General features: G+C 38.0%; 1 protein-coding gene across 6 annotated transcripts in view; it reads right to left on the bottom strand.

Annotated features, from left to right (window-relative positions):
* Positions 1-2,149: 2,149 nt before the first annotated feature.
* Positions 2,150-16,274, bottom strand: part of TAB3 (TGF-beta activated kinase 1 (MAP3K7) binding protein 3) — an 88,368-nt gene continuing 74,243 nt past the window's right edge. For all 6 annotated transcript variants that reach the window (XM_057718193.1, XM_057718192.1, XM_057718191.1 and 3 more), the window contains one exon: positions 2,150-6,239. In XM_057718193.1, the coding sequence (XP_057574176.1) occupies positions 6,091-6,239 (149 nt within the window). In that variant the 3' untranslated portion in view covers positions 2,150-6,090. The remainder of the gene's footprint in view (positions 6,240-16,274) is intronic.

Here is a 16,274-nt window from a genome sequence, read left to right as displayed (position 1 = left end):
CAGAATTTGGGGGTGTTCATGGCCTCCATTGGGAGCCCCATAGACTTGATTTATAGGTTAACCTTCACTGGCAGCTGGAGCTGTGGGCTGCTTGACACTGGTTGCCACCACCCTCGGGACATCCCCCATGTGCATCCTGTCATTTCCTACCCCCTGAGAGCACCCTTCCCTGTTCTCCAACCCTTAAAAATGTTTTCATTAGTTATTTCGGTAGAATTTGGGAAGAGAAACTCAAATTATAATCTTGAAATAGGAGTACCCCTGCCAGCTGTGACCATTTGATTCGTTAGGTGACTCCAATTTGCTCCTCCCCCAACCCCAAAAGCCTTTCAAATAAAGACCTTTTTTGAATCATGCACACCCGAAGCAGACTATTTTTAGTGATTTAAAAGAAATCATGATTGGGGGATAGGATTTAGAAATGGCTATGTTAGTGGTTCTTGATCAAGGGACTAGAATGACCTCAAAACAGATTCAGCCCCCAAGAGAGTAAATGCATAAACAAGTCAAAAGAAAGCAAAGTAATATAAAATATAGTAAGTAGCATTTTGTTCCCAAATCACAATGCAAAACCGTAGGAAGCTAGGCTGCATCACTGGATTTTCCCACATTCTCTTTTTCTTACCACTACAATGTCATGAGAGGCTCGTCCAAAGCACACCCATCGCTTTTCCGAAGGCAGGACAAGTGAGATGGTTTGACCACCCTAAGAGTATGGAACTGGCGAACCAAAAATCTCACCCATGTGTTATACACTCTATTTAAACCTTTGAAACCTCCGTCACGAAACACCACCTGGACAGTGTCCTAGAAAGAGGCCAACAGGCCAAAGTCAAGTTAGCAAGTCTTTGGAGATACTGGGGTGGGAGGCAAACACTGGGCGTCCCACACCCAGCAGTCCCCCACACTTTGTGGGGAGCTGAGCTGGTCAATACCTGAAGAGAAGTCATTATGTGGGTAGTGGGATTACAGATAGATGATGCAGTTCTCACAGATGCCTAATTAAAATGAGCAGCATAAGGAATCACTATTGTGGTAACCAGATTTAAAGTAATTTTCTATTTCAAAACAGATTGTTTAAAAGGGACAACACAGGATGTGGGAAATGATGAGAAGGGAAAGAAGAGAATAAAAAATACTTCACATAGTATTTTTAAAGTTATTTTTTATGTTCTTTCTAGTGTTACTTTACACTAAGATGTGGTGGAGGGTATAACCAAATACTTGATGAGGTAAAGTTTCCTTAGAACTTGAGAGGGAGGGAGGGAGGGAAGCTATATATGCAGGTTAAAGATGTAAGCGACATATCAATATCAAGTATTCTATTTAGACCTTAATTTAGACATGCTTATTAAAAAATTGTGAAACCAGTTTGGAAATTTAACACTGGATATTTGATATTATCTTGTATCTTGTAAGGTGTGATACATGGTGCTTATGTTAAAAAAGTTTGTTTACAGATGAGTTGCTAGGATGTCTGGGGTTTGTTTCAAAATAATGGTAGGGGCGGAGGATGAGAATATAGATTGCTTATATATGGGTAATTTTGAAAGCGGGGTAATGAGTGGGGGATTATAGGATTCTTCTGTATTTAACGTATGTTTGCAAATTTTGTTATATTTAAAAAATGTAGTGGGAGTGATTTTGACTTTAAATATGCCTAATCATTGGAAAGGCTATGTACCATAATTCATCTGCAGTATTTTCTGTGCACAAATTGGGAAGGGTGAATACAGACTCTAGCAAGAGGAGAGAGATTATTTTCCTTTGAAAAACTAGCTACAGATGACATAAAGATAAAAGAAAATCACTGCTTTGGTAAGTAACATATATTAAAGTGGAATGAAAAATGTAAATTCTTAACATATCCTGCCTTTTACATAAAATTTGCTTATTTATACTTTTACCCAATTTTTAAGTTAGAGTAATGTGCAAATACATAAATACCCCAAATCTAACATTACAACATGTTCTAACAGAAGAAGAGAAATGTGATGAAAGATTGTCTTTCTGAGACAGCATATTTCAGTCCAGAAATATACGAGCGTTGGAACTAGGGCTGGTTTGATATTGTAAATCATTTCTAACTACACAGAAAGGATGCAGAATGTAGTGTTTGCTTTTAGTTTATTAATTTATTTTGCAGGAATCTTTGATTTTCCGAATATGTACTGTTTGGAGATACGATGCATGCATAGCCTTAAGATGCCTTTGTACAATTTCACCTCAAAATAATTTGATTCACAGCATACACAGAATCTAAGAGAGACATGGTATTTACAAGATTTAATAAGTTCTTGCTGTTTTAGGGAAGAAATTGATCAATTCTTTTACAGTAGGGAAACATGGACACTGGATGTCATAAATAAGAATTCAGAACTGTTCAGTCTCAAAGCAACTTTTCATGGCTTTAGAAATTAAAATTGAGTCATCATTCTATTAATCTCTGAATGCTCAAGCCATGCAAAATCTACTTGTATCAAATGTTTGGGGATGCGAATAATACAGAAAAAAATATGCATGTCTGGTGAATGTGAAATCAACATCAGAATTACCTTTTACAATAAGAAAATACTGTTAATTCTTTCAAAAAGATACAGCAGTGGTGCAACAGACAGTGCCAAATTTATTCTGATTTTAAAGTAACATTTCAATTGTCATTTTTCTCTACAGATATACAGATACACACTGTAACAACTCAAAGTCTGAACAATTATTACAATATTAAAATAAATCAATTTAAACTATAAGGGGACATCTTCACATTCCAGGGTACATCATTGATATTTTCAAAGGACAATTTTTCAATGCCTTATATTCTTGCTTTTTGTTTATACTGTCAAAAACATTACAATTAACTTTTAAGATACTATATAAAACTGAGTTGCCACAGGAAGTTGGAATAGGAACCTTAGATAACTGGGACAAAGCAATGTCAAAATTTAAGGAAACACTGATTTCTTATAATAATTATAAGTACTAAAATTGAGACCAGCTCCTTAAAAATTATTTAACTGCTCATCACACTCCCATTTTTTCAGGGAAATAAACAAATTAGCAACACTTTCCCCGCCATCAATGAATCTGCTCTAAAACTACCTTTTCTACAATGCATTTCTTTTGTTTATTTAAAACGCTGCGCCTCTATACTCTCTCAAACAAGGTGATTATTTGAAACATTTTACAATGCTTAGAAAGTTTCTGGCTCCTCTTTCACCACTTTAAACTTTTAAGACTTACTTCAAAACATAAGGGGCAATGTACTTCAACAAAATGACAAATATGCTTTCTAAAAACCCACTTTACAAAACAGTGAAATAATGTAAAATGTATAGTCAGCTCTGTGTGTCTCCAGATACATCAAACTGGTTGTATTTTAAGGAAAAAAAAAACTTTTTACTAGAAACAAGAAGTGCACCAACTGATCCAAAAAGCATAGGCACCTCAGCAGCCAGATCCTTTTGAAAAGGCATCGTGAAAGTTGACTGAATTCTTGTTCAAACTGATCACAGGCAAGAAGTAGTCCATATATGGGATATAGTTAAACATATCAAATTTATCAGTGTCAAATTATTTTATTTTAAAAACGGAATACAGTCTATGTTGGCGTATGAAACTTGTGCACAACCGGAAATGAACACATACAAAACTTCCTTAAAAATCAATCTCTGATGTCTCAAACCCCACCCTCTACACCTATCAAACAGACTGATTTCTCATTTTTCCTGGCAGGTGAAAACAATGATTTACTAGATATATCACCAAAGGACTGGAACCATGCATCTACTGTGTGATAACAGTTCAGTAACCTGGATGTATGTTCATGCAATAGTTTTAAAGTCATCTACATGGTTTTAATAAAGCATCAAACTGTTTTCATACATGCTACTTTCATTCTCAACTGACAACTGCCAAGTTAATTGCTGCCACTTCAGCATATCACTAAGAATACTGGGTAAACCTTTAGCTAGAACATCAAGCAATATATGTATTTTTCCCCTAAATTGTTACTTAATACCAAGTGGGGTTGACCATCACTAAAGAGATATGAAACCATACAAAGGCAAAGGCATTGGCATATTTTACACAACAGCAGGACTGACAGACTTATTGGAGACTGACAGACACCAGCGCTACTACAAAAGTCTTTAAAGAATGAATGCTGTTTTCAGGTCAATGCTTTTAAGCCCATCTGCTTTCTCACCTTTATTTTCACAGTTTTGCCACAGTTGTTATATGAGAGATGTTATCAGTGTAATTACATAGCCACGCTGACTTTGTGAGACAAATTTTCCACATATGAAAAAATGTTTTCAAAGCTGCAGGTACAGTGTGAAATTATGATTTTGATGGAAAGCTATGATGAGTTTGTTATGCCTTTGGTTTCATTATGCTATTAAGTGCAGCTTGTTTTTCCAGGTCTGCCAGAGATTACTGCTAAATTAGCATACAATGACAGCTTGAAGTGTGTGTGTGTGTATGTGTGTGTGAGAGAAGAGAAAAGAGAGAAGGGGGACAGCTGGCATGGGAGAGTAGATACTCCTCAGGTTATAACCTGAGGTAAAATCCTTTAGGATTAGGAAACCTACCAATTTTATTGCTGTTTATATTTACCCAAATAGGGGGAAGATTCCAAAATCCAATTTTGAGCTTGGAAGAAAAGTCAATGATGGTAAAGACCTTAATTCAACATCCTATTAATAATTTTCTAGTGGTGCCCTTTAGTAAGTCAAATGATTTTATATCTCTTCAGTTATTTACACCCTAAAGTTCTAGTTTCATAAATAAGGAGTGCTTTAGTATCACCTGAACTATCTGAACAAACTCAGTACCATCTCTGAATACGGTATGTTAAATTTCCAAAGTTCTTAGTTTCAAAGTCCTTTGTATTCACCTTTCTCTTAATGGTATTTCTTGACTAGCCTTCTCTTCCTCCCCAAGTAATGCAGTGTGCAACTTTATGATATTGGCCAACTATAATTTTCCTCACACTATTTTGTTAACATATGTGCAAATACATCTTCATTGAACTAATATTAATTTTTTTTCAGCTAAATTAGGATTATGGCACAAAGTATTATCTGTGCTGTAAACATCATGAACTCATCACAAAATTGGAAGGAGGGGGGAAAAAGGCTCTATGGACTGCAAATATTTCTTATAGAACCACAGCTGAGCTCAAGATTCCAAGTGGATTTTGGAATGGATGTACATTCAGCATACATTCACTGTGTTAATTGTCGAAGCGCAGTTTTACGAGAAGGTCATTCATAAAATCATAATTTGTAAGGACTTGTTATTTTAAAAACCAGTGGCCTAATAAAAGCATGCAGTAACTTAAAAAATATATCTATTATGCGGCATAATTAGGTCTTAGTTACCAGTGTTGGTATAGCTTGATGAATCATTGTACAAGCAAAAGGGATCTTACCACCTCTGATTGTACTTTTGAACCAAGGGCAAGATATGCCTAATTCCTGACTGCTACAAATCACATTTTAAAACATCTTGTTTGTGTGTTTGAAATCACCCTTGAAAAAAGCAGCAATTACAAATACCCTTATTGTTTTGCCCCCCCAGAAAAACATCCTCTGGTTGCTTTTCCCTGTCCTTCTCTTCAGTAGGAAGCAACAGGAAGAAGCCTTGGGGAGCCTGGGCTTTCTAGAGAGCTGTGACCAGGTAAGTCTGCTCTGGCAATTCACAGTTTGTCTGCATAAACTGTAACATGTCACACCATGAATCAAAGTTCTAGTTTATAAAATAAGGGTCACTCAGCAGTAACTTTTAGCAAAATTGGGGTTTCACAGAAGAGCTCTTGACTTCTCTGTGCACATTCTTTCAGGAGTGAATCCTTTCCCCATTTCAAGTATCCCTTTCTATCTCTAACTCTGCAGTGAGTTAAGAAAGGGGGACAAAACCCTCCCCACTTTTTCTTTATTGAGCACAAGCGGCTACAGTGTCATCCCTCCCCCTCCCCCCAATGTTAACTGAAATGAAAAGACTGGGCAGATGAACTGATTCCCCAGGTTTCCTTTTCTTCTAGTAGGTGCTCAAAGTTTCACTCTCAACCTAGTGCAGACTGTTGGGAATTCAAGTGTACCGTGGCATCTCACACTGCTCACAGCGATTTAGTGCGGGGTGGTTCAGAAAGGTGCAGCTATTGCAATTCCATGGAGCTCCTTCATAGTCTTCATCTCGGGGTTGTGTCCGAGGACTCTGTCTGGAGCCACTTGGATGCTCTGAGAGAAGTTAGGAATAAAAGAGAGAAAACAGATTGAAGTTTTTTTCTAAATATAATCCAAACAAGTTAAAAATTACCCCCCAAAAAGCAAGGAAACTGGTTTTGTGAAATGAGAAAGCCAGGCAGTATACATAGCTACTAAAATGCAGAATCGAAGAGTAAGTTTATGATCTATATTCTACTTTGTTCTCAACAAGTTACTTTTTTCCTATAAGAAGTAGATAGAAGTCCAGCACAGACTACCTTCCAAGTTGACGATCTCTAAATAGTGGATAGTTACACTATATGCCAGCCAAATGAAAAAAAATGAGAAATGCTATATAGCATGTTAAATTAATTCTACCTCCTAATTTTTCCCTCACAACTTCAGCCCGCCCATGACTCCCACCCCCCCATAGCCATACTATATCAAACATCTGATTAAATGTGTGCCTTCTTCCATGAGACTTTCAGCTCTACAATATACATGTTTTTAATAATGATTTATAAACGGTTGTGGCAGTTTATAAAAGTTCTTCCCAGAATGGTTAAGAGAAAGATAAAAGACTATAGTTTTTCATAAAGCTAAATTCATTCAGTATAAAAGATTATCTTTTATCTGCAATTCTTCCCTGCTCTTTTGGCATTAAAATATCTTTCAGATGTTACTTATTAAAAATATCTATACCTGGCGATATAAAATGCTGGCAACCTTATGTTGGTCCTCGCAATTTTATTCAAAAAAAAACTTGAAACTTATATTCCTTCTAGGTCCTCATTCTCTCTGGCCTTGTGCTCAAAAAGGCTCTTTGCTTCTAGAGGTAAGTTTGCTTCTAGAGTTGCCGTCTATGAGCAGTACCTACAGAAAGTAGGGTCACTGACTAGAAGGCTCAAAAGCTCCAGGTGGAATTCACCCCGGAATCTGGAGCAAGGTCAGCAGGCTGGGAAAATCCACCTGTAAACCTAGAAATCCTCACTATGAACTACAAATGGGATTAAGATCTAAGGTAAGCAGCCTTCCAGAGTAGGTGACAAAAGAAAACTGAGATCTGGGAAGCTTTAATCAGTCACCATTTGGGGTTAAGCACATTTTCCGCTGGAAATGTGCTTTATCAGTTGGTCTTTAACGACAAATGGCTGAGGTGAATATTCCCCAAGAGGTAAAGAGAACTGAGTTTTAGACCCTGAACCTTACTGCAGGCATATATAAGGCTCAGGCTCAATCAGAAAGGTGTTCTTAGTCTTAAAGTAGAACAGAAAACCACTGGGTTTTCCAGCCTATTCCTATGGCTATAAGAAGGAGATGCGTTTGTTACCCTGGCTGCAACTATTGCTTTTAACTGCCATTTTCATCCACCTTGTATTTTTTGACTTGATGAAATAACATTCATATTTTATGGCCTGGCAAGAAGAACACACAACTATTCGGTCCCAGTTTGGGCCTCCTCCCTCCCCTTTAGTGTGTGCTGGGCACCTGCATCAACCGGACCTCCTTAGGAGATAACATTCCTTCTTAATCTTGTGAAGGGTCAGGATGACCCACTACTCGCTTTGTATGTGCAGTTCTGGATGGTGTAAACTGTCAATACGTCATCTGAAGTATAATCCCTTGCCTGAAAAGCTAATAAAACTGTCTTTGACTTCTAACAGTTCTCAGAGCTTTCTGTCTCCCAGGTTATAATCCTCAGGTTGGTTCAAATAAAATTTTCCATTTCTTTCTTAGATCGACTATTGATTAAGTTTTTTGTTGACATCCACGTGGTGTAGCTGGCAGGATATCAGAGATACCCACGAGGACAGCTGGAGTCAACCCGAACCAGCGCTCACTACCAGCACAGGCCCATTGAGCCCCACCAGCTTCCTGGTACTTCTCAGGTGTTCCAGTGAGTTCTTCTGATTTCTGGATCTCATTGCTTTTAACTGATGATCCTAAAAATTTTATTCAAGCTGTTTTTATTTAAGACTTGGAGTCTTAAGGGTCAATGATGTATTTCCTAGGCAAGGATCTAGGGTGATCTGAGCAGGAGATCCAGGAAAACATAGATGGCTGGGTTTTTGTTAAATTGGCCTAAATTAAAAAAAAAAAAATTGCTATATGGTCTGAAGAGAACTTTTGCTAGTGAAATGAGAGACAGAATTATTCAGCTCCTAAGAACAAGGGACATTTCCTTCTTCCGGCCACATGGTGTTCTTGGGTGACTGAGAATTTAGCGTTAGTGTTTGAGGATCAATCCTCGTGACATCCAGTGGTCCAGCAGGGGGGAAACCCACTACAACCACAAAGGAAAAATACTGCTCTTCTGAGGATGCACAAGATAACAACTGATCATCCAGTGCTGTGATCACCCAGAGTAGTATTAGACTGTCAGAGGGAGAAACTGAGACACATGAAAGAGTCAAACTGAGCCAAGGGCAACTCCTTGGGGAGCTAGACTCAGAAACAGCACATGTCTGATTCACCACACTGTCCTCAAAAAGTTAAGATCATACCTCATTTCTGAATCAGACTACTAAATTAACAATGGGAAACGGCCTCAGGCCAAACAGCTCCCAGATGGATAGCAATCTATTGGGATACCAGCTGGGTTTATGTATGCTTGCAAGTACTTATATAATTGGGAATTAAAGGAAATCCCACCCTGAAATGGCCAAGATGGGATTCTTGGGCACTCCAAAGGAGACTAAGCTTACCATGTCAGTCTCTTTCCTGGATCCCTGCTTGCAGGGTCTACTGCAAATAAGAGTAGTAAGAGTTTTTCTCTTTTCTAAAAGGAGGTTAGCAGGAGAAAATATCTATAGGGCTAGCTCCTTGGATCCTCTGAATTGCAAAGTCTTTTAAATTGTTAACATTTTAGAGAGCTCTCATCCTAAAATATTGTACCTATTTTAATTAGTATGCAGAAGCCCCAAAAGGCTTCACAATTCCAAAACAGCCTCAATGGAAAATGTGTTGTAGAAGGCTAGTGAAAGATAACTTAAAAGACTGACATAACTACTGCTCCCCTGTCCTTCGAGTACTTATATTCCAGGAATCCTCTGGGTTGCCTTTCCACTCTGAAGAGTTTTAAATGTTTACCTTTAGAAATGAGACCACCTAAGACTGCAGGCAAGCCTCTTCAGATCAAAGGTCGAGCTGAGTGCCACAGCTAAAGAATTTCTTTAACCCAGGGTGGATCCTCAAAAGCTTTGGAAAACAAATGATCAAGATGAGAGGCCACTTCTGACTAAGCTGACCATAATACCTGATATTCAGAGCCTGATAGGAATGTATGGGGCGGGGGCGCTTCTCCCTAAGTTAAATGAGGGAAAGAAGTTAACATTCTACCGTAGGTGGATGGGTATGTCGGTCCTTTGATATCGTTAGGGTGGCCACACAATTCTTTGAGAAATTAAAAACAGCTGTCCTTGTTTTATAAATCAGGTTTTTACAGTACCAGAGGTGTGGCTCCAGGAACAATCCAAAGGCCACAATTTTTTACCATTCCCCAAAACCTCCCCTATTTATCTTAAGACGCTTGTAGTATTGAGAAAAAAATTAACAATCTGGCCTTAAGGGAACAAAGTTCTCCTAGGAGAAACTTGCATTTTTCTTCCTATGCCTTTGAGATGCCAAAGTTCTACTGGTCTTCTCCAGGAATGCTTATCTAGGCCATTTTAAAAATGCAAATTTCAAAAGTAACTCTTATCAACAAGAAGAAAATAAAGGGAAGCTAGGTGATCTGGAACTTGGCTTGTTAAGGACAAATACAGATCTTAGGTGTCTTCTCTATAAATATTAGTAAAAAGGGTTTAGCCATCTAAAGAGGTGCCCTTGATTTGTTCAATCTGCCAGAAACCCGATTTGAATCCAAACTCTTTTGTAAGTGGTGGGTTTCATATTATTGTACTTAATTCGCAGCTGAAATTTTCGAATGGGAAGTATTGGGTCTCTGTGTCTGTTTGTATGTACTTATATATGTGTTGTAGCTGTGTGGTATTTCCAAAATTAATCTATAAAAGAGCTCTATTTAATTGGCTTCGATGAAATTAAGCTCTTATATAAATACTCAGAAATATAAAAGAAACCAAACCAAATGAATTTCAGGACCATGTGATCTAGGATTAAGTGCAATGAATAAAAACAAGTTTAAGTTTGTTGGTTTAATTAATACAGACTTTAGAGTCATCAACGGTACTTCTGTTGTACCTAGGTTGACCAGAAGTCAAATAAGCTGTTACTATTCCTGTTACAAAATCTGTCAGCAAGAAAATGTCGATATGATGAAACTTCTAAATAAATTAAAGGTAAATGAGATAGGTTTTAGGTGAACTTTTTAGGAATAATTATGTTTTAGGACTGTCTACATAGAATAGTTTCTCCCGATCTCTCCCGATCGGTAACTTGAAACTGCTAAATTAAGCGATGGGAATTCACTGAATATTCAGATCATTTCCAAATAAGATACAAGGACATTAACTGCTAAACAAGTCTAAGTTTACCTCTTTTTTGTCTTATTAGAGAAAAACTAAAGATGTTTGGGTTCATTGGACACATCCTGGGATGCACTAAAGAAAGAAATTAGGTTATAGAATATGCTCATAGTTTATTGTACCAGCACTTCCTGATTTGCAAACAGTTTATAATAACTTGTTTGTTAGTTTCTGCTAGCAACTAAGGTTTTAAGGTTAAGAATTCTAATTAAAAGATGTAAGTGAAACTACTAGAAAGTAATAAGGGAAACATCTTTGTATGCAAGGAAAAAAGGTATAAGGAATGAAAATGTATTTTGTTAAGGGAATAGAATAATTTTGTCGTAAAGCTGTTACATCTAAATGGGAAAGAAAATAAGGGAGAAAATAATACGAATATAGAAAGTTGTAGAAGGTTTGTGAGAAAAAAAAGAATCTTTAGAAAGGAATTCTATGGGTGGTCAGGACTAAGATTAAGTTTGAGTACATGAATTTTACTGTTAAAGGGAAAGCGATGCAAAACCTGAATGTGGTTTTCTCTGTTAAGAGCACAAAGTTTTCTTATAATACCAATCTGCTTTTGATAACATACTGTAAAGTTTCTTTACATTCGAAGCACTGTTATAATTTTCTGTATTTGGTTTTGAAATCTTTTATTGTTACTTTGGTTAAGGGAATAAGTATTGCTCCACATGCGACTTGTGATCCTGTTTGTGACCAAGTATTTTGAAACCTTCTTGATATTTTTGACAAAATTCCCAAAGATAACATTCTAACTGAAAAGTTCGTTTGACCTCTAGCAAACTTTGGAGTTCTCCAAAGGGCCCCTGGAATACCTCAAGAGAAATGTTTTCTCTCCTTATCAAAGAAAAGATAGTAACTTAATTAGGCTTATCGGCTATGTTAAATTACATGGTCCAATGAGTGCTGATAAATCTTCTAAGGTTATATTATATGGGTAAATGTTATTTATGTAGATATTCTAGAAATTATATAGCGTTCCTACAAATCTGGTACACACTAGCAAAATGTTATGTCATAATTCCAGTTATTATCATAAATTGTATGTAAGAAAATTTTTTGTCATTTGCATTGTTATCAGATCTTTAACAGCGCCTTAAATCTTTGGTCATTTGTAGACTATTGTTTTACTCTGATGCTTTTTGCAAGAAATGCTTCATCTTCAAGAGGATTCACAGAAAGGACTCTGGTTAAGTATAGGTTTCTAATAACTTTCAGATAATACCACTGAACTGGGTAAGAAATTTAAAGAACTCTAATGGCAAGCCGGATGGCCTCTTAAAATTGTTAACAGACTAATAACACACAGACTCAGTGAACTGATGAATATAATTTTCTAATCTGTTTTCCAGATATAAGGAAACCCTTCCTTTCAAGCTAGTTATGACTTACAACAATTTTGTAAATTATAATAGAATTGAAACATTTATCTTTCCTCTCTACCGGATCCCTCCAGACACTGGAAACTCTTCAGTTCCCAGCAGCCAGTGAAAATGAAAGGCTGCCTCCTGGCAGGTGCAGGAATGAACCTCAATATTTTGGGAACCTCAAGAAGAGGGAAATCTAACCAAATTAATAGCTATCCCGGGCAGAATCTGATGGGAAGCCCTTGGTGTAGCTTTCACAGCCTTAAGAGGGCTTTTAAAAGTTCAAGTTAAGATTTCCTTATAAAGTTCCAGCACAGCCAACTTCAAAGAGCCTGTATGATCAATTACACTTAAGTGTAATTGATCATAAGTAAACAATCAGCCCAAGTTTGCTGAAACCAGACTTATTGTGCAACTAAATTAGTCTTAATTTGGCTATAGTCTAGAAAAATGAGGGTAATTTTAGAGGGTAAAAATGCTGTTTCTGTGGATATTAAGTTCTAATGTTGCTGTCTTTAAGGTTTTTGTATTTGCTGCCCAAGACTCACTTCTCAGATGGCTCCTTGTTGCTATGTTATTTATTGTAAAGTTCGTGTCAGTAATCTATCTCTGGATGAAAATCAGATGCCCCATGACCTGCAACCGGGAGATTATGCGTACTGGAAAAGACATCAGATAAAGGATTCTGTACAGCCACATTGGAAGGGGCCATATCAAGCCCTACAACTCCTATTTCTGATACCCAAAATTGACTAAGACCAGCACTGCCAGACCAGGACGAGAAAAAGACACATCTGAAGTAGCTGATCAAAGCTGCTGAACCAGGCCAGTATGCCAATTCCTTTGACGACTGTTCACACGTTTGCTTATGAACCAAATGTATTTCTTCTTTGGGCTCAATCGTACACAAGTTTCAAAAATCAATCCAACTGCTGGGTTTGTGGCCAATTACCTATATCCAGTACTCCTAGGTTACCTTGGTGGATTTCTTCTCACCCTGGCATTGAGGGACCAAATATTGGGTCACCTAATGCTTTCTATGGAAAGATTAATGACCGAAAGGGAGAACTTGATGAGATAATATTCATACTTTATGGCAAGACAAGAAAAATTTAAACAAACTTTTCTCTGCCTGTTTGGGCCTCCTCCCTCCCTTTTAGTGTGTATTGTGCATCTGCATTAACCAGACCGCCTTAGGAGACAACATTCCTTTTTAATCTTGTAAGGGGTCATGGCGTACACACAGATCTGGATTGTGTAAACTGTCAGTATGTCATTTGATATACAACCCTTTGTCTCAAAAATTTGTGTAACTGCTTTGACCTCAAATGGGTGGAACAGTCCTCAGAGCTTTCTGAGAGACTGTCTTCCAGGTTATAATCCTCAGGTTGGCTCAAATAAGATTTTTATAAATTTATTTATTTATTGGCTGTGTTGGGTCTTCATTGCTGCACACAGGCTTTCTCTAGTTGCGGCGAGCGGGGGGCTACTGTTCATTGTGGTGCGCGGGCTCCTCACTGCCATGGCTTCTCTTGTTGTGGAGCAAGGGCTCTAGGCACGTGGGCTTCAGTAGTTGCGGCTCACGGCCTCTAGAGTGCAGGCTCAATAGTTGTGGCGCACGGGCTTAGTTGCTCCGCGGCAGGTAGGATCTTCCTGGAGCAGGGATCAGACCCCATGTCCCCTGCATTGGCAGGCAGATTCTTAACCACTGCGCCACCTAGGAAGTCTCTCAAATAAAATTTTGATCGACTATTTTTTTTTTCCCATCGACAGGCTCAGTGACTCTTAAAGATGTTAAGTTTAATAGTTTTCTTTTGCTGTCCTGCATGGAGGAATAAAAAGCACTTAAAAAAACTTATTGGCTGCATTGTGTCTTCCTTGCTGTGTGAGGGCTTTCTGTAGTTGCAGAGAGCGGCGGTGGGGGCTACTTGGCAACAAGAAAAGTCACCGCAATGAAGAGCATGGGCTCTGGGCACACAGGCTTCAGTAGTTGTGGCTTGTGGGCTCTAGAGCAGAGGTTCAACAGTTGTGGCGCACAGGCTTAGTTGCTCTGCGGCATGTGGGTTCTTCCCGGACCGCGGCTTGAACCCATGTCCCCTGCATTGGCAGGCGGATTCTTAACCACTGTGCCGCCAAGGAAGCCCTAAAAAGCACTTCTGTTAAAGCTTATGTTTGAGAAAAAATGTGCTGTATTCCATTTCCATAAAAGGTCCCCCCTTGAATAGTAGTCTTTGGTTTTAACAAAACACTTAAAAACCAACAGCAATAATAAGATAAAAATTTTTAATAGGCTCTAAAAACTCCATTTTAGGGACTTCCCTGGTGGTGCAGTGGTTAAGAATCCACCTGCCGATGCAGGGGTCACGGGCTCGAACCCTGGTCTGGGACGAGTCCACACTCCGCGTAGCAACTAAGTCCATGTGCCACTACTAAGCCTGCACTCTAGAGCCCAGGTGCCACAACTACTGAAGCCCCCGCGCCTAGAGCCTGTGCTCCACAACAAGAGAAGCCACCGCAATGAGAAGCCCACACACTGCAGCAAAGACTAGCCCCAGCTCGCTGCAACTAGAGAAAGCCCATGCGCAGCAACGAAGACCCAACGCAGCCAATAAATCAAATCAAAACAAAACACCTCCATTTTCTGCAGGCAACTTTTTATTTTATGAAGAATTTATCACAGTCAGAAAATTTATGATGTTAAATCCGTAAACTATTATATTCCATCTTTCTGTGCTAACTCCAAACACAGCATTCCATTTTAGATTGTGGCAGCTCAAATGTGTAAATATGAAAAGGTTTTTCAAACTCCTTTTTTCCAACACACATAAATAAATGGAAAACGTCGTTTAACCTGTGACTCTCTTCACTGTTTTACTGTAGGGGAGAAAAAAAATTTTTTCCTCTACCTTTCCGAGTTCTTGGCTGAGACACTCCTGCAATAAAAGACAGAATAATAAAAGGAAAACAAAGTTTATTAACATGTATACCTCCTGTGTACATGAGAGATACCCAGGAACACTGAGTAAGTTGCTGAGATGGCCGGAGTCACCACCTTAAATTCTGTTTTCGGGTAAAGACAAAAGATGTTGGGCTGAGGGTGTGTGGAGGAGTTACAGGGAGGTTACCAGGAAAAGCAGAGTAAATAAGGGTAAGGTTTGTTATGCAGACTTCAGCCAGTGCCTTCTCCATTGATTCTCTTGTGATTTAGAGTCCTAAGAGAGACTTACAAAGGGAGACTGCCTTTATAAATGTCCCTTACGTTATTCTGTTTTCAGAGCTTTCTAGTGTCTGCAGTTTCTCAAAATAATCCTAAGATCAAAGAGGCATATTTTGGTGTGGCATATTCTGCTACCCTCAGTACGCATAACAATTTAATTTGGAATATTAAGTCACTCTGAAGTAACTCATCAAAAAATATATTTAAAAGGAACCTAAGTTAGAATTATTGTAGGTCCTAAAAAAAGACACTGCTTATTTCATCACAGGTAAGTACTGCTTAAATAGAAGCATCTAAAACTGAAAAGACATTTTCTTTTTTCAATTTTTTTTTTTTTTTTTTTTTTTTTTTTTTTTTTTTTTTGGGCACACGGGCTTAAGTTGCTCCGCGGCATGCGGCATCTTCCTAGAGCAGGGATCGAACCCGTGACCTCTGCATTGGCAGGCGGATTCTTAACCACTGCGCCACCTAGGAAGCCCCGAAAAGACATTTTCGATGTCTGTTTTTATTTGATTTAAAGGTGTGAAATTTTTTCTGTTTTATGGAATATTTAAAAAGCAAAATTGTCTCATAGCTTATGGAAAATAAAAAAAATCAAAACAATATGCATATCTATACACAAGTAAGAACTAAAATAAATAGGTTTCTCCCTTAAGATTATTTTTAAGTGGATTAATGTCAATAGGCTAATTTTCCATAAAAATGACTATCCTTACAAATATCACACATCAACAATTTATCAGTTCCATCAACAGTGAAAGAATACAGGAGAAATTGATCAAAAGGATGCAACTGAAGCTTTCAAAAATTCTCAATATTTTCTACAATTTCGAAAAGCTGTTATTTTTCCAGTAATTGGAAATATGCCAATTAGGCAAAGAAAGGAAGATTTGTTTATTAACTATGTGAAGTACAATATAGTTTCATGCTTGTTTTGTTCCTCCGGTTGAGATCTCTGCACCTAGATATATAATATTCTTTCTGCATTAAGGGGAATTTA

The sequence above is a fragment of the Hippopotamus amphibius genome, chromosome X (genome assembly GCF_030028045.1).
Source record: "Hippopotamus amphibius kiboko isolate mHipAmp2 chromosome X, mHipAmp2.hap2, whole genome shotgun sequence".
NCBI classification, from domain to species: domain Eukaryota; kingdom Metazoa; phylum Chordata; class Mammalia; order Artiodactyla; family Hippopotamidae; genus Hippopotamus; species Hippopotamus amphibius.
Note: the sequence above shows the minus strand (reverse complement) of the source record. Positions and strands in the feature narration are given on the sequence as shown.